This window comes from Chionomys nivalis, chromosome 4 (genome assembly GCF_950005125.1).
Source record: "Chionomys nivalis chromosome 4, mChiNiv1.1, whole genome shotgun sequence".
NCBI classification, from domain to species: Eukaryota; Metazoa; Chordata; class Mammalia; order Rodentia; family Cricetidae; genus Chionomys; species Chionomys nivalis.
The window spans coordinates 20,793,573-20,815,174 of record NC_080089.1 but is presented as its reverse complement, the minus strand read 5'-3'; the positions used below and the strand labels follow the sequence as shown (position 1 = coordinate 20,815,174).

General features: G+C 48.9%; 1 protein-coding gene across 3 annotated transcripts in view; it reads right to left on the bottom strand.

Annotated features, from left to right (window-relative positions):
- Slc44a2 (solute carrier family 44 member 2) overlaps positions 1-18,030 on the bottom strand; it is a 34,886-nt gene extending 16,856 nt beyond the window's left edge. The window contains exons 1-2 of one of the 3 annotated variants that reach the window (XM_057767778.1): positions 17,922-18,030; positions 1,394-1,442 (exon numbers count right to left, since the gene is read on the bottom strand). In XM_057767778.1, coding sequence (XP_057623761.1) covers positions 1,394-1,442; positions 17,922-17,952 — 80 coding nt within the window. In that variant the 5' untranslated portion in view covers positions 17,953-18,030. Of the gene's footprint in view, positions 1-1,393; positions 1,443-1,942; positions 2,087-17,921 lie in introns of those variants that run through there. The other 2 variants (XM_057767777.1, XM_057767779.1) reach the window with 2 other exon arrangements.
- Positions 18,031-21,602: the final 3,572 nt, after the last annotated feature.

The window sequence follows — 21,602 nt, the reverse complement described above, 5'->3', positions numbered from 1 at the left end:
ACCTGGAGACCCCCAGTCCCAGGGGTCCAATCCCTCATTCTGGCCTCCTTGGATACCAAGCAGACATACAAACCAGACATAAATGCAGGCAAGACAACCTTATAGTTCCAGGAGATCTGAACCCTCTTTCAACACATACACACATGCAGACAAAACATTCATACACAAAAAATTAAATCTAAAGTAATTTTAAGTAAAAGTTGGGCATAGCAGTACAAGCCTTTAACCCAGAACTCTGACAAGGTTTCACTGTGTAGCCCTAGCTGTCCTGGAAATCACTCTGCAGACCAGGCTCGGGACTCTCTTTTTTAAATAATACTTGTTTTAATAATTTGAGAATTCCATGAAATATATTATGAGTGTATTAATCCCCTCCCCAAGCCTTGAACTTCTGATCCTCTTGCCTCCCAAGTAGGTGGAATCAAAGGATGCAAAGCCACATCCCGCTCAAATAAAGTTTTATGTGTAGAAGGCTCACGCAGAGACAGGTGGAAGGGTGGGCAGGTCTCTGTGAGGTCCAGGCTAGCCTAGTCTACATAGAGGCTCACGCAGAGACAGGTGGAAGGGTGGGCGGGTCTCTGTGAGGTCCAGGCTAGCCTAGTCTACATAGAGGCTCACGCAGAGACAGGTGGAAGGGTGGGCGGGTCTCTGTGAGGTCCAGGCTAGCCTAGTCTACATAGAGGGTTCCATGACAGCCAGGGCTACAAAGACCCTGTCTCAAAACAGAACTATAAAACTAAACAAACAAACAAACAAAAAGTAGGGGTGAAAATGTCACCCACTGGTAGAGCCACTGTTTAGTACTGAGGCAGAGAGAGGGAGAGAAGCCAGAGTGATGGCCCAGCAGGACAACTGTTTTGGATCCTTGGGACCCCATGATAGAAGGAGAAAGCCAACTCCTGCAAGTTGTCCTCTGACCTCCACACTGCACAGTGATAAATGCATACCACAGCCATACACGCCAGCATACACACCATACACACCAGCATACACACCAGTATACCACACCCATACACACCAGCATACACACCCATACACACCAGCATACACACACATACACGCTAGCATACACACACATACATACCCAACATACACACACATACACACCAGCATACACAGCAGCATACACACACATACATACCAGCATACATACACATAAATAAATGTAAATTAAATTAAATTTTTAAAAAAGGATCCATGTAAGGGCAGAGGCATAATATATGCCTAAGGTTTGTGAGGCTCAATTCCATTCTCAGCTCCAATGGGAGGAGTCTAGAACCTTAAGGAAACCAGCTCTTGAATCACATTGCAATGGTTTATTCTGCTTTGCTGGAGAAAAGAGACACATTCTCCTATCCTTTCCCCTCTTCCCCAGGAAGGCAGGGCATCCTACCTGTTGTAAATGGGTCCTTTGAAGGTGGGGTCGTATTTCTGAGGCGTCCCTGAAAGTCAACAAGATTAAACAAGGGTGGATGAGAAGTTGAAACAGCCAAGGAAGCTGGGGGACCCATGGTCCCCAAACCATAAGGAGTGTTGAGCTGTACCTGCATCCTACCTCCAGGGGACTAGACTACACCCAAGGTCATCAGAGAGAGACCACAGCAGGGACTAGAGTCCCTGGGGGTGACCAGCTGACTGATCAGCTTGCTGTAGCCCAAGGAAAATGCCTGGAAGGGTTTACAAGGACCAGAGCAAAGAACGCAAAGTTCACTGTGAAGAGGTGCAGGTGCTCTAGGGATGGGTGTCGGCCTGGTCCTAGGTAGGAGAGTGGAAACGGTGTCTGAGACAGCTGTGGGAGCTAGCACAGACGGTGAGGGGGACGGGGAGGTGGGCGGACTACATACGATTCAAGTGCAATTACTCCCCCTCCCTTTTGCAACCTTCCCTGACAGTCCAAGGTCCCCGCTGGTGTCCCCGAGGTGCACAAGGAGGGCTCGCATACCATGCTTCCCGTAGTAATGCTGCGAATCCTTCCCCATCACTGCAGTGCGGCCCCGACGGCGCCCAGGCGGTCCGTGCCCTCCCGGACACAGCCGCCACCGGCAGCAGCTCCTCCGGAGTAGCAAGCGGGACGGCCCAAACCGGTCAGACAGGCCCCAACCAAATAACCAAGGGAGGGAGGGGCCGACCTAGGGGGCCGGGCCGGGCGGGGCCGCAGTTGCTCCTGCCACTCACTGGAAGGCCAGATTTAGCTCTCCCAGCCCCCCACCTTCACCCTGCCTCCACTCAGGAGCCTGAGGTGGCTCCTCCGGGCTCTGGCCTCACCCTCCATCCACCCACCTTCCACCGACCCACGCAACAATGCATTCAGGAACACTTCTCAACTCTAAAAGACCACCGGACTGCTCTACCGTGCAAGATGGAAACTGAGGCACAGGGAGGAAAGAAAGCAGGCCGACATCTGGGCAGTGGTGGCGCTCGCCTTTAATCCCAGCACTCAAGAGACAGAGGCAGGTGAATCTCTAAGTCAGCCTGGTCTACAGACGAGTTCCAGAGCAACCAAGGCTACACAGAGAAACTCTCTCTCTCTCTCTCTCTCTCTCTCTCTCTCTCTCTCTCTCTCTCTTTAATTTTTTGAGACAGGTTTTCTCGGTAGCTTTTTTGGTTCCTGTCCTGGAACTAGCTCTTCTAGACCAGGCTGGCCTCAAACTCACAGAGATCCGCCTGCCTCTGCCGAGAAACCCTTTCTCAAAAAACAAAACAACAGAAAAACAAGCAACCAAAAAGAAATTATTTGGGCTAAAACTCAAATACATGAATGAAATTGGGGGGGGGCTATTGGTGCTTTTTTTTTTTTTAGAGAGAGTCTTATGTAGTTTAGGTAGGCATACAACTCACTGTCCAGCCAATTTGCTGTTTTTGTAGAGGACCTGGGTTCAATTCCCAGCACCCATATGGCAACACACAACTGTGTGTAACTCCAGTTCCTGGGGTTCTGATGCCCTCCCATAGACATACATCCAGGCAAAGCACCAATGCACATAAAATAAAAATAAATAAAGACTTTTAAAAAATCAAGTTCAAGACCAGTCTGGGATTCACAACAGCAGCAGAAAATGCCAATCCTGGCCTTGTAGATCGGGCACAGAAAGCCAGGGTAACAGCTAGCACTAGGGCCTAAGGAGCACTGAAGCAGGACATACAGTTGGTGTGATACGTATGCCATCATAGGATATATATACCTACACACACACATAAAATACGAGGGTACCCAACATACATGGTGAAAATCCCAAGTCCTTGTTTGTACCCTCATCACTACCTCACACACCCAAAACAACCACCAAAGCCAAACCACACTGAGGTGTGGCTCAGTGATAGAGCTGCTACCTAGAATCCACCCTCCTCAGCCAGGGGCTGGGTCGTGGCTCAGGGGTAGAGTACCTGCCTACAATTCTCTAGTGAGGGGCCGGGGCGTGGCTCAGTGATAGAGCTACAACCTAGAACCTTCCTGCCCCACCCTGTGAGGGGCCAGGGCGTGGCTCAGGGGTAGAGCACCAGCCTAGAATCCCCAACCCCAGTGAGGGGCAGGGGTGTGGCTCAGGGGTAGAGCCTACCGTGTAAGGCCTGAGTTCTAGCTGAACACCCTCACACAAACACTATTAATACCTGCAGCTGTCACCACAAAGTCTAGCACACCCAACTGGGCTCCGCTCTCTAATCAGCTGTCCCTAGAGAAGGCCAGTTCCCCTGCTCTGGCTCACTGCAGGGAGGCCAGCATTGCCTGACCCCAAAGCCACAGGCATCAGCAAACAGGCGGGGCTAAAAGCTCCAAGCCACGGCCTAGGCTGACCAGAACTCCCAAAGAAACCTGTGTTTCTCGAAAGCCCCACAGCCCTCACATCATTGGCCCTCACGAAAGCCCTCACCCAGATTTGGCAGTGGACAGAGTAGATTGGTCCTGGGCAACAAGTTGCTTCTGTTCCAAGCTAGACAGTGCCTTGACGACAGTCAAACAAAGAGTCTCCAACCACCACGTCCTCAAATGGCTCCCTCAGGCAAGCTCACCCGACCCCTGCCACCCTCGTGGAGGCCTCAAGGTCATTTCATACCTGCCAAGGTCATTTGCAAGGGCGGTCTCCCAGCCTGACACAGCAGGGTGATGTCGCTCCTTTAGTGCTGGGCTTTGATCTGAGCCCAAAGGAGGCCTGCTTCAGATCAGTTCCTTTAATTGAGGCAGAGGGCTGAGGGGGCTGATTTCTGTAAAGCCCTAGGCTCAGTCCCAGGCCACCTCTTCCCCTGACGCTGGGCTTGGTGGCTGGTCTACAAGTGTCACCTAGCACTCGAGAGACTGAGGCAGCCACCCTGAGTTATGTAGCTAAATCCTGGCTAAAAAATTTAAATACTTATGGGCTGGAGAGATGGCTCAGTGGTTAAGAGCATTGCCTGCTCTTCCAAAGGTCCTGAGTTCAATTCCCAGCAACCACATGGTGGCTCACAACCATCTGTAATAAGGTCTGGTGCCCTCTTCTGGCCTTCGGCACACACACAGATAGACCATTGTATACATAATAAATAATAAATAAATATTTAAAAAAAAATTTAAATACTTGGGGCTTGGAGAGATGGCTCAGTGGCTGAAGGCACTTGCTGTTCTTGCAAAAGACTAGAGTTACGTTCCCAGCACCCACACAACAGCTCCTCCTGAAGTCCAGTTCTTGGAGCTGAGACTCCTCCACTTCCTACCGCTAAGGTACCAGGCACATGGTGAACATATATACATGCAGGTACTCATGCATACACATAAATAAAAGCAAATACATATTTTTAAGCATTTTAAAACCTTGAGTAGGTCACTGTGGCACGCACTTTTACTCCCAGCACTCTGGAGACATGCTAAGTGGACCTCTGTGAGTTCCAGACCAACCTGCTCTACAGAGCAAGTCCCAAGTCAGTGTTACACAGTGAGACACTGTTAAAAAACAGAAACCAAACCAAGAATTTAAAGCTGGCCTGGTGTCACACATGTGTGACCCAGCATTAAGAAGGTGCCCTCTCTACACTCGGAAGGGACAGGCAGGTAGATCTCTGTGAGTTCAAGGCCAACACAGCTGAGACTACAGGCCACACAGAGAAACCCTGTCTCTAAAAACTGAGAGAGAGAAAAAAAAAGGTGCCCTTAGGAAACCTTAGGAAGACCAGAGATCACATAGGAAACTGAGGGTCCACAGATAAAGCAAAAATGTTTAAGTCAGTATGCTTGATATATAAGTGGAAAAAATAGCCCTGACTCAGAGGCAGAAAATTCCACAGGAACTAATCATGCGAATATATAAAACCTCAAACTATTAGAAGCATGAAGAAGCTACAAGAAACTGTGTCTCTGATAGGAAGGCTGGTACGGCAAGTGGGAGACAAGATAAGGGAATATTAGATGTTTTCAGGGTCAACTGGGGTAACCCACCCCTGCCAGGGCTCCTAAAGCTGTCCACCCCCAAATAGGTTTGATGGGCAAGTGAGAGCCACCAAGGGGGACTCAGCAAGAACATGACCTGTCTAGGGAGGAGAGCTTATGGGAGTCTATACTGTCCAGCAGCTGACAGCTCTCTCTCAGAGAGATGGAATGTGGGTTAACCTTTAGACAAAATTTAAAACGCAGAGGTGGTGAAGTGGATCAGAAGTAGAGGCACTTGCTGCCAATTGAAGGCAAAGAACTGACTCCTGCAGGATCCTCTGGCCTCTGCGTGCCTGCTATGAAGTGAGCTGACTGCCTGCAGTCCACACACATAATGAATAAATGCGACTTTATAAAGGACAGCAGCTGCAAGAGCTAACAGTTTCTGATCAAGAGGTTGATCCAATACTTGCAGGATGGGAAAGGGCTGGGTCTTTGCAACCACAATGCCAGATAATATGAACAGAAAGCAGAGTGAGTGAGAGAGGGGAGGAGGAAGTTGCTAAAGCACCTGCCTAGGAGGCATGAAGTCCTGCTCCACTCCAGGGCTGAATAAATGGGGTGTACAAGCAGGAGCTGCTCAGCCCTTGGGAAACAGAGGTAGAAGAGTCGGAAGCTCAAGGTCACTGACTGGGGCTACAGCTAAATGGGTAAGAGCACTTGACGCGCAACAGTGGGGATCCAAGATAGAATTCTAAGAATCCATTTAAGCACTCAGCTGGGTGTGGTGGTGCATGCCTTTATTTCCAGTACTTAGGAGGTAGAGGCAGGCAGACTCCTGAAACCCTTTGGCAGGACACACACACACAGACACACCCACCAGACTGGAAGGACTGAGGCTTTGTGTGTAGCAGCCTCCTTTGCTACACGTAGATAGAAAACATTCTATCCTGTAGGAAAGCTCCTTAAACAGGGAGGTAAACAAAAACAAAGTAGCTTCAAAAACTCAGCGAGAATAGCCCCTCCCTTCCAGAGCAAACAATAAACGTGTGTTGTGGAGAGGAGGAAAGCTACAAACACTCAGATAAAAAGAGCTGCCTGGCAGAGGTTTAGACAACCCAGGCACCTGGAAAGGACGCTCTCCAACCTGTGCAGCTGCCTGTCAGCTGTGCAGTATGGTCCAGGTTCCCAGCTGTGTGAGCTGTCACTCATCCTGGGGTGGGCCTTGGCCTAGAGGCATGTCTGCTGCTGTTAAGTAACCCCTCACCCATATTCCTGTAAGTAATCCCCAGTTAAACTCATCAGTTCACCAAGTTGGTCTTGGTGGTCTCTGTACTTTGGCCTGTTGTGGGCTCCCTGTCTGGGGTGAGTGCTTTTTTTTTTTTTTTTTTTTTTTTTTGGTTGGTTAGTTGGTTTTCTGAGGCAGGGTTTTTCTATAGCTTTGGAGCCTGTTCTGGAACTAGCTCTTGTAGACCAGGCTGGCCTTGAACTCACAGAGATCCTGCTGCCTCTGCCTCCCAAGTGCTGGGATTAAAGGTGTGCACCACCATTTAAAAGCTTGCCTGAACTATGTGAGACCTTGTCACAGTAGAACAGGGGACTGGAGACACGATTCAGTAGTTAAGAGCTCATACTGCTCACACAGACAGCTGACTTCCGGTAACTCCAGCTCCAGGGGATCAAACACCTCTGGCCTCCTCTGGAGCTCCCTGCTCACTAGCTCTAGCTCACTCAGTCACCGGTTCACTTCCTCTCCCTCCCTCTGTCCCCCCCCCCACACACACACACGGTGAGCAGTGAAAAACGAAACTAGAAAAGGCTAATGTGTGACCCTACTTGACAGGTAGGTAAACTGAGGCTAGTGACCACCATAGATTGGATTAACAGAAAAGTCCTCTCATGTCTAATCTGGCAGTTGTCTGGTAGCTCTGGCCTGCAGAGGTTTAAATGCAGTCTGCCGTCTCTGCAGCTCTAGCCCCACGGGGAGGTATTAAGACAAAGACTAGGGCCTTTGAGAGGTGACTAGGGAAAGGGAGGTGTGCCTCTAGATTGAGCCCTGGTGGCTTTAAAATAAGAGCCAGGTGTGGAGACACAATACTGTCATCCTTACTACTGAGGAGACTGAGGAGGGAGGGTGACAAAGACAAGTACAGAATGAGCGCAAGGCCACCCCTAGTGCAGCCATCACTCTTACCACACAGTGGTCGCCATGTGACCACCTCAAGCCCTGCTGTTTTACCCTCCCCATGTGATGGACCTGAACTGTGATCCAAAATAAACCATTTCTCTTTGTACACCCCCCCAAAAAAGGTCAGCCTTGTCACTTAGTGAGAGCCTGTCTCAAAACACACACACACACACACACACACAGAATGATTCAGCAGTAGAATCCTTTTCTAGAATCCTCCAGTAAGGGGCTGGGGATGCGGCTCCATGGCAGAGCCCCTGCCAGGTATCCCTGTGTGCACTAATTTTATGTCAACTCCACACAGCCACAGTCGTCTAAGACGGAGCCCCAACATCAAAATGCTTTGTGATGGCTGTTCTTGGCTATCAACTTGACTATATCTGAATCTAAAACCAGAAAAAAGAGGGCACAGCTGTGAGGAAATTTTTCTTTTTTTTTTTAATATTTATTTATTTATTATGTATACAATATTCTGTCTGTGTGTATGTCTGCAGGCCAGAAGAGGGCACCAAACCCCATTACAGATGGTTGTGAGCCATCATGTGGTTGCTGGGAATTGAACTCAGGACCTTTGGAAGAGCAGGCGATGCTCTTAACCTCTGAGCCATCTCTCCAGCCTGAGGAATTTTTTTTTTTAATATTTTTTATTTATTATTATGTATACAATATTCTGTCTGTATGCCTGAAGGCCAGAAGAGGGCGCCAGACCTCTTTACAGATGGTTGTGAGCCACCATGTGGTTGCTGGGAATTGAACTCAGGACCTTTGGAAGATCAGGCAATGCTCTTAACCACTGAGCCATCCCTCCAGCCCCCCTGAGGAAATTTTTTTTAATTTGAAGTAGGAAGATCAGGGGCTGGAGAGATGGCTCAGTGGTTAAGAGCATTGCCTGATCTTCCAAAGGTCCTGAGTTCAATTCCCAGCAACCACATGGTGGCTCACAACCATCTGTAAAGAGGTCTGGCGCCCTCTTCTGGCCTTCAGGCATACACACAGACAGAATATTGTATACATAATAAATAAATATGAAGTAGGAAGATCCACTTCTAATCCAGATCTTTGATGTAGGAAGACACATCTTTAATCCAGATCTAATCTGGGCCACGCCTTCTACTGGAAGCCTATAAAAAGACATGGAAGAAGGAAGGTTTGGCTCTTCCACTGCTTGCTCTTGCCATGCTAGCAAGTCTGTTCCTTCACAGGCATTGGAGCCTGTTCTTCGGGATTCCAGAGTATGCTGAAAACCAGCCGAGACGTCCAGCCTCCTGGACTGAGCAATTTCTGGATTCTTGGACTTTCCATTCATAGGCAGCCATTGTTGGATTAGCTAAACCACAGCCTGTAAACCATTCCAATAAACCCCTTTCTGTACATACGGAGAGATTCATATAAGTTCTGTTATTCTAGACTCTCGAGTCTAGAGAATCCTAATACAGCGTCCATAAGATCTGGCTGTAAGACATTTTCTTAATTAGTGACTGACGGGGAAGGCTCAGCTCATTGTGGGTGGGGCCACCCCTGGGCTCATGGTCCTGGATTTCATAAGGAAGCAGGCTGAGCAAGCAATGAGGAGCGAGCCAGTAAGCAGCACCTCTCCATGGCCTCTGCATCAGCTCCTGCCTCCAGGTTCCCGTTTTGAGTTCCTTCCTTCAGTGGACCGAGATTCAGGGTATGTAAACCAAATATACCCTTTCCTCCCCAACACTGTGCTTTTGGTCACAGCGTTTATCACAGCAGCAGTGACCCTGACGAGCCCTCAGTGAAGTATAGGGTAGGATTCAGAGGTGAAACTCCTGAGTAGACGCCCTCAGTGAGGGGCTAAGGTATAGCTCTAAGGAAGAGCATTTGCCTCCCATGGCAGTGGCCCTGGGTTCCAACCCGAGCATAGCAAGAACTAAAACACAGCACACATGTGTGGGCTCACTGACTCGGATTTCTTCTAGCAAGAAAACCACCAGATAAAGTGTGGTGACCATGAATCAAATAGGAAGTTAACTCTCATTTTGTGTAATTTACCTAGTCTTCTCCATGGGGTTAAGAGCAAAATAAATCAGACCAAGACTTAGGGAGAGAGAGGCAAGGGTGGTGGGGGAGAGGGGGGAGCTGGATTGTGAAAACAGTGGGGGCAGGTCCTGCCAAGCCAGGCATGAGGGCTCAGCAACAGTGTGGGAGATAAGGGAACTCAGACAGGCAGTCTGTCATAATGCTTTTGCCAGGACATCAAGTGACACCCATCCCCCACAACTTCCAAACACTGGCTAAGTCAAGGGCTCCAGTGTCCAAGGCCTCGCCTACACAGTTCCTGCCTTCCCAGACGTCTGGGCCTGGCCTAAAGAACGGACATCTCAGCCACTGAGACAAGTCCTTCTGACAAGGATTTGGGGGCAGTGCCCAAGCAGGGAAGGTATGGAGACAAAAGATGGAGAAAGGGCCAGGTGGCTAACGATCCCAGCACTCAAGTTACGGAGGCAGGAGAATGGTGAAATCAAAGCCAACTGAGGCTGCAGAGTGAATTCTAGACCAGCTTGAGCTTACATCAAAAAAATTAATAATTAATTAATTAAAAACTGGGTTAGTGGTACACACCTTTAATCCCAGCACTCAGGGAGTAGAGACAGTTAGATCTCTGTGAGTTCAAGGCCAACCTGGTTAAATATTGAGCGCCAGGGTATCCAGGGTTAAGTAGAGAGAACCTGTCTCAGAAAACAAATGAATGAGGCAGAGGCAGGCGGATCTCTGTGAGTTCGAGACCAGCCTGGTCTACAAGAGCTAGTTCCAGAACAGGCTCCAAAACCACAGAGAAACTCTGTCTCGAAAAACCAAAAAAAAAAAAAAAAGAAAATGAATGAATGAGCCAGTGGTGGTGGCGCATGCCTTTAATCCCAGTACTCAGGAGACAGAGGCAGGAGGATCTCAGTGAGTTCAAGGCCAGCCTGGTCTACAGAGCAAGTTTCAGGACAGGCTCCAAAGCTATAGAGAAACCCTGTTTCATAAAACCAAAAACCAAAACAAAACAAGAGAATGAATGAATGAATAAATAAATAAATAAGTATAATAAAAGCTACAGGTGTCATGGTGGAGCCAGGCTTCACTGGCTTTGCATGCCTGAGAAACCTGGGTCCTTTCTCTGCACCACATCAACTGAGCAGGGTCCCCCAAGCCAGCAGAAGGCGAAGGGAAGTGAGCTAGGAGTTCAAAGTCAGTCTTGGCTCAATAGAGTTTGAGGGGGCAGCCTGAGCTGCGAGGGGTCCCGTCCCAAACACACACGGATACTTCCACTCAGAATTAAACAACAAGAAATAAAAAGACAGAAAAGCAACTGTCCTTACCCTCATTCCAGATGCTGTCTACAGGACACAGACCCTGCACATCTCTAACCCTCTGTCTCCTAAGTGCCATGATTTTGGTGCTGGGATGAACCAAAGGAATGTCACCCACACCTCTAGTCTCCTCTTCCACACCATTCCTTCTGGGCAAATTCACAGGGTACAAAGCTGCGCATTGTTCCGCCCCAGCAAGGCAGGGCTAATCTCATCCTTGGACAAGGCTACAAAGTATGTATTTAAACAATCTTTTGTTGTTGCCTAGTTTATTTGTTGGCCATGGTTGTCCCCCTTCCCTGTGTCCGTCCCCCCGACTCCCCACAGGCAGAGTTTCTTTCTGTAGCTTTAGCTGTCCTAGAACTAGCTCTGTAGCCCAGGCTGGTCTTGAACTCAGGGATCCGCCTGCCTCTGCCTCCCAAATGCTGAGATTAAACGTTAACCGCATCGCCATCACTGCCTGGCCCAAAACTTTTAAATTAGACCTATTCATTTTATTTTATACGAGTGTCCGCCTGTATGTATTACGTCTGAGCACAGTGCACATGCTTGGTGCCTACAGAGGTTAGAAGAGAGGACCAGGTCTCCTGGTTGATGATAGCTGTGAGTCACCACAGGGGTGTTGGGGAAGGAAGGGTCCTCTGCAAGAGCAGCCAGTGATCTTACACTGTGTATCTTCAGTTGGCTACACTGTATTTCACTGAGCGCTGGTCCTCTTGTAGAGAACCCTTCCCCAGCACCACAGAGTGGCTCACAACCATCCAGGACTACAGTTCTAGAGGACTCAACACCCTCTTCTGACGTCTTTGGGCACTAAGTCTCCACATGGTACAGACACACATGCAGGCAAAATACCCATACACATAAAATAAAAAACCATGCCGGGCGGTGGTGGCGCACGCCTTTAATCCCAGCACTTGGGAGGCAGAGGCAGGCGGATCTCTGTGAGTTCGAGACCAGCCTGGTCTACAAGAGCTAGTTCCAGGACAGGCTTCAAAACCACAGAGAAACCCTGTCTCGAAAAACCAAAAATAAAATAAAATAAAATAAAAAATAAAAAACCATGACTAAAAAGATACAGGTGTGGGGGACTTCTGAAGAAATGGCTGTGGGTAAAAACCCTGGCCATAAGGACTTGAGTTCCAGTCCCCAGCACCCCACATAAAATCTGGGGGTAAAAACTGTACCAGGCTTAGGGACAGACACTGTCACAGAAATTAAGAGAGCTGGAAGGCTCAAGTTAGGGCCTAATGCCCTGAGCACTATCCTCCAAACTCAAAATGTGAAAGGCGAGCTGGGCGACTGGTGGTGCACGCCTTTAATTTCAGCACTCGGGAGGCAGAGGCAGGCGGATCTCTGTAAGTTCGAGGCCAGCCTGATCTACAAGAGTGAGTTCCAGGACAGGCTCCAGAACTACAGGGAAACCCTGTCTCCAAAAAACCAAAGAAAGAGAGAGAAAGAAAAAAAAAAGGGAAAAACCACAAAAAAGAAAAAAAAAAGTGAAAGGAGCTCACTTCCACAACCTGTCCTCACACACACTATACATGAGTAAATGTACTTTTTAAAAACTTACAAAAGTCGCCGGGCGGTGGTGGCGCACCCTTTAATCCCAGCACTCGGGAGGCAGAGGCAGGTGGATCTCTGTGAGTTCGAGACCAGCCTGGTCTACAAGAGCTAGTTCCAGGACAGGCTCCAAAACCACAGAGAAACTCTGTCTCGAAAAAAACAAAACAAAACAAAACAAAAAAACCATAAAACAAACAAACAAAAAACCTTACAAAAGTGGAGAGCAACAGAGGGAAACACCAGGTGTCAACCTGTGGTCTCCACATATGTTCACATAGCACACACACCCCCAAAAGAAATATGTTTGTGAATGGGGGCACTCACCAGGCCCTGCCCTTCTCTGAGAATTCACAGATAGCAACCATGCTGGGGAGGAAGAGATGTTTTCTCACTGGTGTGGCCACTGGTGAGGAGCCCACAGCTTTGTGGATAACCCCCACCCTCATTGTGCCTCTCATACACTAATTAAAAAAATACATATCATTTGTGTTATAAAAATTTCATAGTGGGGCTGGGGAGATGGCTCAGTAGTCAAGAACACTTGCTGAGTCCTGGTTGTCCTGGAACTCACTAAACTAAGGCTGGCTTCAAATTCACAGAGATCTGCCTGCCTCCTGGGGCTGGAACTAAAGATGTACACCACCACACCCGGCTTGTCTTTCTTTCTTTTTTTTTTTTTTTTTTTGGTTTTTCGAGACAGGGTTTCTCTGTGGCTTTGGAGTGTTTTTTGTTTTTCGAGACAGGGTTTCTCTGTGGTTTTGGAGCCTGTCCTGGAACTAGCTCTTGTAGACCAGGCTGGTCTCGAACTCACAGAGATCCGCCTGCCTCTGCCTCCCGAGGGCTGGGATTAAAGGCGTGCGCCACCACCACCCGGCTTTATTTATTTTTATTCATGTGCACAGTGTGGTGTGTGTGCCTGAGTTTACAGGCACTGTGTGCTTGGAGGAGGATGTGACATCTGGGTGCTGGGAATCACACTCAGGTCCTCCGCTAGAGCAGTGAGCACTGATGAGTCATCTAACCAGGTCCCTAAATTATCTTTTTTTTTTTTAAAGATTTATTTATTTATTATGCATACAACATTCTGCCTCGATGTATGCCCGCGCGCCAGAGGAGGGCGCCAGATCTCATTACAGATGGTTGTGAGCCACCATGTGGTGGTGGGAATTGAACTCAGGACCTCTGGAAGAGCAGCCAGTGCTCTTAACCTCTGAGCCATCTCTCCAGCCCCCCCTAAATTATCTTTTTCTCTTTTTTTAATATTTATCTTATTTATTTATTTATTTTGTATACAATATTCTGTCTGTGTGTATGCCTGCAGGCCAGAAGAGGGCACAGACCTCATTACAGATGGTGTGAGCCACCATGTGGTTGCTGGGAATTGAACTCAGGACCTTTGGAAGAGTAAGCAATGCTCTTAACCACTGAGCCATCTAACCAGGTCCCTAAATTATTTTTTTCTTTTTTGAGTCAGGCTCTCACGGAGCCTGGGCTGGCCTGAAACTCCTGTGCAGCCAATGATGACCCTGAGTTCTAATCTTCCTGTCCCCACCTCCCGAGAGCTGGGACGCCCACTCGCCTGGTTTATCAGATACCAGGGAGAGAACGTGGGAATCCATGTGTGCCTGGCGAGCACTGTGCCAACAGCTACAAACTCAGCCAAAAAGTCTCCTCTTTAGCCAACCTTCACTATGTGCTTCCCTGCTCTGGGTTCTAGAATCTTCTCTTGCTCATGCCAAGTCTGGGCTGACAGGAAGGCTGTGCCATTAAGGACCCCGGCCGGGCCCTGAGCCATTTCCCTTTCCTGTGGAGCTGCTACCTCCTTCCAGAATCATGTGATCTGCTGGGAAAGGCACTTCTGGCCCTGCCCAGTCCTGCCTCACTCTTCCCAGACACAGGTTTGCCTGTCCATTAGTTCAAAGAAATGCTATGTCCTCCACACCACCACACCAGCCCCAGGGTCACCTGAGCATACAGGGCCTACCCAGATATCATTGAAAACAGTAGTCCGAGCTGGTCGGTGGTGGCGCACGCCTTTAATCCCAGCACTTGGGAGGCAGAGGCAGGCAGATCTCTGTGAATCTGAGGCCAGCCTGGTCTACAAAGCAAGTTCCTGAACAGCCAGGACTCTTATACAGAGAATCTCTTCTGTCTTGAATAAACAGCAACAGCCGGGCGGTGGTACACACACTTTTAATCCCAGCACTTGGGAGCAGAGGCAGGCGGTTCTCTGGGAGTTCAAGGCCAGCCTGGTCTATAAGAGCTAGTTCTGGGACAGGCACCAAAGCTACAGAGAAACCTCGTCTCAAAAAAAAAAAAAAAAGAAGAAGAAAAGAAAAGAAAAGAAAAGAAAAGAAAGAAAGAAAGAAAGAAAGAAAGAAAGAAAGAAAGAAAGAACAACAAAATAGAAAATGCTGGCTAGGCATGGTAGCACATGCCTGTCATCTCTGCACTTAAGGAGGTGGAGCAAGATGATAAATTGAAGGGTGTTCTTGGCTAGGTAGTGAGTTCAAGTCCAGCCTGCACTACATATGATCCACAAACCTTATACATAATGATGCAGGCTCAGAAGGGCCATCCAGTCACCTAGAGTTACAGAGCACATAAAGATCAGAACCTTAACAGGCAGTGGTGGCGCACGCCTTTAACTCAGCTCTTGGGAGGCAGAGGCAGGCGGATCTCTGAGAGAGATCTGATCTACAAAATTAGTTCCAGGACAAAGAGGGCTACATAGAGAAACCCTGTCTCAAACAAACAAAAACAAAACAAAAATCAGAGCTTTGATTTAAAGCTGGGTCTATCTGAAGCCACTCCTGTGGGGCACAGTGACGAATGGGAAGCCAAATGGCATAGGATTAGCCATTAAGTCCAAGAGAAAGCTGACATTGAGCCCAACTGATAGCATGCTTATCCAGCATACAGGAAACCCTGGGTTCCTTCCTTAGCACTGAATAACTTGGGTGTGGTGGTGCACATCTATAATCCCAAAATTTGAAAGTTGAAGGTAAGAGGATCAGCCATTTGGCTACACCGTGAATTTAGAGAGAAAGCTTAAACTATTTTGCAGGAATGTTATGAGGATGTCTAGATAGTCCAGGTTTTTCATTTTGGTGAAATAGGCTAAGTTTCAGGCAAAACAAGATCCTGCCTAAAGTATGGCATGGTGGCCTGAAACCCCAGCTACTCGTAAAGGCTGCAGCATAAAGAGAAGACCAAGTTTAAGGCATCTGAGTTACACAGCAAGACTTATCTCAGAGATTTGTATGCTTGAGGCTCTTGGTTCATTCAATCCTCAGTATCCATAAGGAAGAAAGGAAGGGAGAAGGGAAAGAGCGGGGAGGGAGGGAAGAAGGGAAGAAGGAAGGAGGGAGGGAGGGACGGAGGAAGAAAGGAAGGAGAGAGAAGAGAAAAATTCCACTGTCAACTAAGATGACTCTGGCTGCAGAAGCCAGGTAGGGCCTCTTTCACAGGTTCCCCGAGTCTTGTAGGGGAAAATATTAAGCAAGCTTGTGGTTTGTTTTCTGTTCCTTCTGCCTGAAACACACTTGTCTCACTCAATCCATCTCACCCGGCTTTGACTCTCCAACCTTCATCTCTTAAAATAGACCCTAGTGGCTCTCCCATGCACGTCCTGTCCGTTGCTCTACAACCATAACAGCCTACAATTACATGTTCGTTCTCTTGTCCACCCTCACACAGTCTAGGTTCTCTGCTTGGTGGACGGCTGTGTGTCCCCAGGCAGACCACTGCCTGCGAAAGGTCTGATAAATTCTTGGGGGTCTGAAATTGGGGGTGTTTGGCTGAGCATCTGAATGAGGTCTAGGCCCAACCACTGGCTGAACATGCTTGAGGCCCTGGGTTTTGGCAACACACCCACAAAACCTTGAGGGTCCATTCCCAGCCTGAGCATGGCATTGCCTTGAGTTCCAGTCTGTTCTTGCAGAGCTTGCTCCGGGCCTTGGGTTCCACCACCACCCACCCCTCAGTGCTTTCTGAGCACGCTAGACCCCATTTGGGTTCCAGTTCTTGCTAAACACAAAAGAGCTGGCAGCTTTCAATCCCATGGCTTACTGACCAGGAGTGAGGCCCTGAGTTCCATCCTTGTACAGAGCTTCCCTCTGCACCCATACCCCCACCCCCACACAGTCTCACCCTTTAGCCAAATTCAAGCCTGGGCAAATCAAAGCCTTGTTCACTCTGCTCCATTCTTATTCCAACAGACGTCAAGAAGACCAACTACACATACCCTCAGATGTGACACCCAAGCATACTCACACTCCCAGACTGAGATTCCCACACCAGAGACAGACAGCCACACCCAAGAGTTGCACAGCACGAGCGACCCCAGAGCCTGGGGCTTCTGACAGGGAGCCCCTCTGGTGGTCTGGGGCTGGCAACTCAAGTGCCCCAGAAAGTCCCTTGGGAGGCTAGGTCCTTTAGGCTGGGCAGGGTGGGTCGCAGCCTCTCCCATCCTGCCCATTCATTTCTTTCTTTAGGGCACAGTACCAGGGAACAAGAGGAGGCTCAGGGAGAGCCTACTTGCTTCTCTAGTTATTTTTGAGCCATTTCCGGCCCCCTCCCCACGACTCTAGAGTCTAGCAGTTTCCAGGAAGTTCCTGTCACACAAACTGGAAGACGGGGGCGGCGGCGAGGGGGGGTAATAGAGCCCCTCTGCCATAGTCTCAACCATGCCACTTAAGGCTCGTGACAGATTTGGGCCCCCAGGGAACCCAAAATAGATAAGAGGAAGGAGGCTCAGAGTTCAACACCCAGTTCATGGGAACCCGGAGTCGGGTGGGGTGAGAAAGCCGCATCCTGGCCCCACCCCCAACTCCAAGTAGCTAGGGCCGCCTTCAGGCCTCACAGAGGGTAGGGTCCCAGTCTCCTGAACCCCTTAAAATTACAGGCACCCGCAATAATCCTCTTAGGCTGGGAAAGTTTTTGAATTGCTCTCCGCTTGCCCCTCATCAAAGGCACCCTTGTTTCTGCTCTTCCCTGAACTGGTATGCGCCCAACCCCTGTATACAGGTGCGTCCAACCTTGCCTCAGTTTCCCCACCAAAGCTTGGGATCACTACTTGTGAGTGTAAATGGCAGAGATGCAGAGAACATTGGGCTCTTGAGGAGACGGGACAAGTGGAGAGGTCGGGGCCCTGTTCCTGCCCAGACCCCAATCTATTACTGCCGCACGTCCCCTCCCCCGCCCACCATCTAATCCGCCCAGATAACGGGACCTCCAGGGGAGGAGCATGCGCCGTACTCCCCGGCCCATCGCTCAGGAGGAAGGGAGTAAGCTTGAGAATCCTAGGGAAGGGATACGGGCGACAACCTGGGCTGGGGTCAAACGGTCCGGATTAACCAGCGCAGGATGCAGAGGCCTGAGAGCGCGGACAGAAGGGCCTTCGTCCTGGCTGCAGCCACGAGTGTTTTAAGGCTCTCAGATGTTGTCCTTCTTCAAAACCCCCTCGTTCCCAAGTCACACAGGCGACCTTCAGGCCGGAGGCAATTCCTACCATAGACTCCGTCCTTCCTATCGTCCTCCATGGCCGCAACCGGAGGGGAGCCGAGTCCGAAGCCAGCACGACCCCAACCCAGGCGGGCGGGAGGCAACGCGCGCTGCAGGCCCCGCCCTACCCTGGCTGACCCCGCCCCCAGCGCACACACCAATGGGAGCCCCGCGCCTGAGGGGCGTGGCCAGGACCGGGAGTTGGGGGGCGGCCACCTTCCAATTTCCAGTGACTCTCGTGGCTCACTCCTCTCAGTGAACCACACCTAGTAGGTTGCATCTGCTCGTCAGTGGTTCTTGTTTGTTTGTATGTTTTTGTTTTTCGAGACAGGATTTCTCCATGTGGCCCTGGCTGTCCTGGAACGCCCTCTGTAGACCAGGCTGTCCTCGAATTCAGAGATCCTCCTGCTTCTGCCTTCTGAGTGCTGGGATTAAAACCATGAGTCATTACTGCCCAGCAAGTCATTCTTTGTCCCGGGTATTGATCTCTGACTGTGAGCTAGAGGAGTAAGAAAAAAATTGTCAGGTGTCCATTCATAAGATTGTCAAGAACTTGGGAGTTTGAACACAGGTCAAAAGGGAATAAAAACTGAGGAGCGGTTAATTCTGTGGCAGCCAGGACGGGTGGTTCACTTTAATCCTTAATCCCAGTACTGGGGAAGCAGAAACAGGAGGCTCTCTTTTAGTTCTCAGCCAGCTAGATACGACTATATACATAGTGAGACCTCGGGGAGGGGGGAGCTGGCAAAATGGTTTCGTGGCTAAGAGCACTACCTGTTCTTCCTGAAGACCTGAGTTCAGCTCCAGCTCCAGAGAATCTGATGCCCTCTTTTAGCGTCTACAGGCACTTTACTCACATATGTGCACACACATACACATAGATGAAAACAAAAGGAAGAAAATAGTCAAGCATAGAAAGATGAAATTCCAACCACGTTCATCCTGGAGTACTCTCACTGGTGAAGTCATGAGAGAAGCCACAGAAAGAAAGGATCCAAAGGGGTGTCAGTGCCAATGCTGATGCTATAAGAACTATGGGAAACACATGCATGCACAGACATATAAACAAATAAAAAGTAAGTCATTAGTAAAGATTTTTAGATTTTTTTATATTTATTTATTTATTTATTTATTTATTTATTTATTTTCGAAACAGGGTTTCTCTGTAGCTCTGAAGCCTGTCCTGGAACTAGCTCTGTTTCTCTGTAGCTCTGAAGCCTGTCCTGGAACTAGCTCTGTAGACCAGGCTGGCCTCTAATTATTTTTATGTTATGGGTATGAGCGACTACATGTATGTATGCACTCCAAGTGCATGCATGCAGTGACCTCCCCCAGCGGCCAGAAGAGGGGGATGGATCCCCAGGAACTGGAGTTAACCCAGTTGTGAACCACCATGTGAGTGCTGGGAATTGAACTCAGGTCCTCTACAAAAACAGCAAATGTTTTTAATTGCGGAGCTATCTCTCTGTCTTAGGGTTACTGTTGCAATGCTGAGACACCATGACAGAAGACCAAAGGCAACTTGAGGAGGAGAGGGTTTATTTCACTCACAGTTCCATATAACAGCTCATCGTCAAAAGCAGTGAGGGCAGGAGGCAGGAGCTGATGCAGAGGCCATGGACAGGTGCTGCTTACTGGTTGCTCTCCATGGCTTGCTCAGCCTGCCTTCTTAGACTTTTTTTTTTTTTTTTTTTTTGGTTTTTCAAGACAGGGTTTCTCTATGGTTTTGGAGCCTATCCTGGAACTAGCTCTTGTAGACCAGGCTGGTCTCGAACTCACAGAGATCCGCCTACCTCTGCCTCCTGAGTGCTGGGATTAAAGGCGTGCGCCACCACCGCCCGGCCTGCCTTCTTATAGAACCCAGGACCACCATCCCAGGGATGATACCACCCAGCATAGGCTGAACCCTCCCCCATCAATCACTAATTAAGAAAACTCTAGCTGGGCGGTGGTGGCGCACGCCTTTAATCCCAGCACTCGGGAGGCAGAGGCAGGTGGATCTCTGTGAGTTCGAGGCCAGCCTGGTCTACAAGAGCTAGTTCCAGGACAGGCTCCAAAACCACAGAGAAACCCTGTCTCGAAAAACCAAAAAAAAAAAAAAAAAAAACAGAAAACTCTATACAGGTTTACCTACAGCCCAGTCTAATGGAGACATTTTCTAAATTGAGGTTCACTCCTCTCTGATGACTCTAGCTTGTTGTTGTTGAAACTAAGTCTCACTACAGTCCTGGCTGTCCTGGAACTTGCTATGTAGATCAGAATAGGAAAGATCCTCCTTACCTCTGTGGTCAAGTGCTGGGACTAAAGGTATATGCCACCATGTCTGACCTTAAAAGGGTATTTTGAAAAGAAGAGAATGCTGAACACACTGTCACCTCAGCACCCTAGCACTCGGGAGTCAGGCGGGGGATCAGAATTTGAGGACATCTTCAGCTACAGAGCAAATCTAAAGCCAGTATGGGCAACAGGCTGCCTCAGAGTGCAAAAGGAGACGAGACCTAGCTAGGCACAGTGGCACACTCAGGAGGCCCAGGTAGGAGGATCAAAGCCGGCCTGTTTTACATAGTGAGCTCTTTTCTCTGCTTGTCTGTCTGTGTGTGTGTGTGTGTGTGTGTGTGTGTGTATGCATATATGCACTGGGCAGTGGCCATGCACACCTTTCTTTGTTTGTTTGTTTTGGGTTTTCGAGACAGGGTTTCTCTGTAGCTTTGGAGCCTGTCCTGGAACTAGCTCTTATAGAGAGATCTGCCTGCCTCTGCCTCCCAAATACTGGGACTAAAGGTGTGTGCACCGTGTTTACACCTTTAATCTGAGCACCCAGCACCTGAGAGAGAGAGACAGAGGCAGGTGGATCTCTGTGAGTTCAAGGCCAGCCTGGTCTACAGAGTGAGTTCCAGGATAGGCTCCAAAGCTACACAGAGAAACTGTCTCTAAAAACAAAACAAAAAAAACTAAGGTGGAGGAGCTAGAGAAATAGCTCAGCTGTTAAGACCATTGACTGTTGGGCTGGAGAGATGGCTCAGCGGTTAAGAGCATTGCCTGCTCTTCCAAAGGTCCTGAGTTCAATTCCCAGCAACCACATGGTGGTTCATAACCATCTGTAATGAGGTCTGGTGCCCTCATCTGGCCTACAGGCTTACACACAGACAGAACATTGTATACATAATAATAATTAAAAAAAAAAAAAAAAAAGATCATTGACTGCTCTTGCAGAGGACCCAGATTCAGTTTCCAGTACCTAAATGGCTGCTCACAACCATCTATAACTCCAGTTCCAGGGCATCTGACACCCTCTTCTGACCTCCCCTCTTCTGACCTCCGTGAGCACCAGACATGCGTGTGGTGCACTCACAAAGGAACAAACAAGAAAAAAAAAAAACCAAAAAAACACTGCCTGACTGTGAGGCCATTTTTTAAAAAAATTGTCGCCAGGTTTAGTGTCACACAGGTACCATCCCAACAATCTGGAGGCGGAAGAAGGAGGAGCAGAGCAGCAGTTCAAGGCCAGCCTCAGCTACACAGAGAGCTTAAGGCCAGCCTGGGGTATATGAGACACTGTCTCAATAAACAAAAGCAATTTTCTTTGGGCAGTGAAATGTTTGAAACATTGACAGATACCATCTAAAATAAAGAAGTGTTTAAGCACTTTATGCTGAACGGGAGAAGACATCTCTTCCATGACATTCTA